Raw genomic sequence first — 1235 nt, forward strand, 5'->3', positions numbered from 1 at the left:
CAGGGGTTTATCCATCCTTTATGGCTCCAGAAGTCTGGAGTCCTTGAGAATTCATTAAATTCTGTTCTGCATTTCCCTCCTTTTGATCAGGCTTCTTCTATGGCATCTTTGATCAGAATGTTCAGTAATGGTACATGCATTACTGATGATGAGACTGCTTGGACTTTTTCTTAAAGAATGTTTCTTCCCCCAGGGGGTGTCAGCTGTGAAATCCCTGAAGATGGGGGGTCTATTGTTGGGCTCAGGAGCTGGATTGCTGGTCTTCTGTAAAAGTCCCAGCTACAAAATTATCAAGTAAGTTCTGGGCCCCCACAGGGTTGGGATGGAGAGACACCCACCAGAGAGAGACTAGCTTAAAGCCAGCGACTAAGCAATATTAGCTAATTCACATTTGGTAAAACAATTTCATCATGCTGAAGTGAGTAATTGGAATCATAATAAGTGGTGGTTTCTTTGCCAGTGGAAAGACAATGGCTTATGTTAAATCAAGCCAAAGTAGTCCATCATTACCCAGAGGGGACACTGTTCTTTTAATAAATACATACATTATTTTGTAGCTAACTCATTAAACCACCATAAAAGCAATGTCTTCTATAAACTCATCCAACAAATAACCCCAAATATCAAACTTTTCAAAATTGGTTTACTCAACAAAGTTTATTGGGTACCTATTATGTGCCAGGCACTGTGCTAGTGTAAAAAGGACATGGGGGTGATGTCCTCCTCTGACCTCTATTTTCACAAAGGGGAGATAGAATCACCATCAGCAGCCCAAGGCTTATTCCTATGAAACCAAACATACTGCCACCCTCCTGCCTTTTGATTAACTCCCACACCAGCCATCCCTCCAGTGACACTTACTACTTTACTTGTCTGCTGGGTTCGAGAATTCATTGCAATGGCCACACAAACTCACAGACAATACTCACAATTATGGAGTTTGGTAGAGAAGTAACAGGTTACAATTCAGGTTCAGGAATGCTCAGGATACAATTCTTTGACTGGGTCAGACTCTCCTTGGTTATGTCCAAAGGCATAATTCTCTCTGGCCCTCAGCCTCTCACCCTGTCCTCTGCCCTGCTCAGGCAAGTGTTATAGAGCTCATTTAGCTCTACCAATAGGTTCATCTAGGTGCACCCCACTCAGCCAGCAAGTCTCCTGCCCACAACCACTCAGCTTTCTCTCTTCATGGGCCAAGCCCATAGCTCTGTATTGTGCTGGTCTCTTAGTTCTGT

The 1235-nt window shown here is 43.3% G+C and overlaps 1 protein-coding gene across 1 annotated transcript in view; it reads left to right on the top strand.

The window, feature by feature from the left end:
- CFAP52 (cilia and flagella associated protein 52) overlaps positions 1–1235 on the top strand; it is a 61549-nt gene that overhangs the window by 24048 nt on the left and 36266 nt on the right. The window contains exon 7 of the mRNA XM_007952343.1: positions 194–294. Coding sequence (XP_007950534.1) covers positions 194–294 — 101 coding nt within the window. The remainder of the gene's footprint in view (positions 1–193; positions 295–1235) is intronic.

The sequence above is a fragment of the Orycteropus afer genome, unplaced genomic scaffold, assembly GCF_000298275.1.
Source record: "Orycteropus afer afer isolate SDZICR_OR568_19922 unplaced genomic scaffold, OryAfe1.0 scaffold00330, whole genome shotgun sequence".
Lineage (NCBI taxonomy): Eukaryota > Metazoa > Chordata > Mammalia > Tubulidentata > Orycteropodidae > Orycteropus > Orycteropus afer.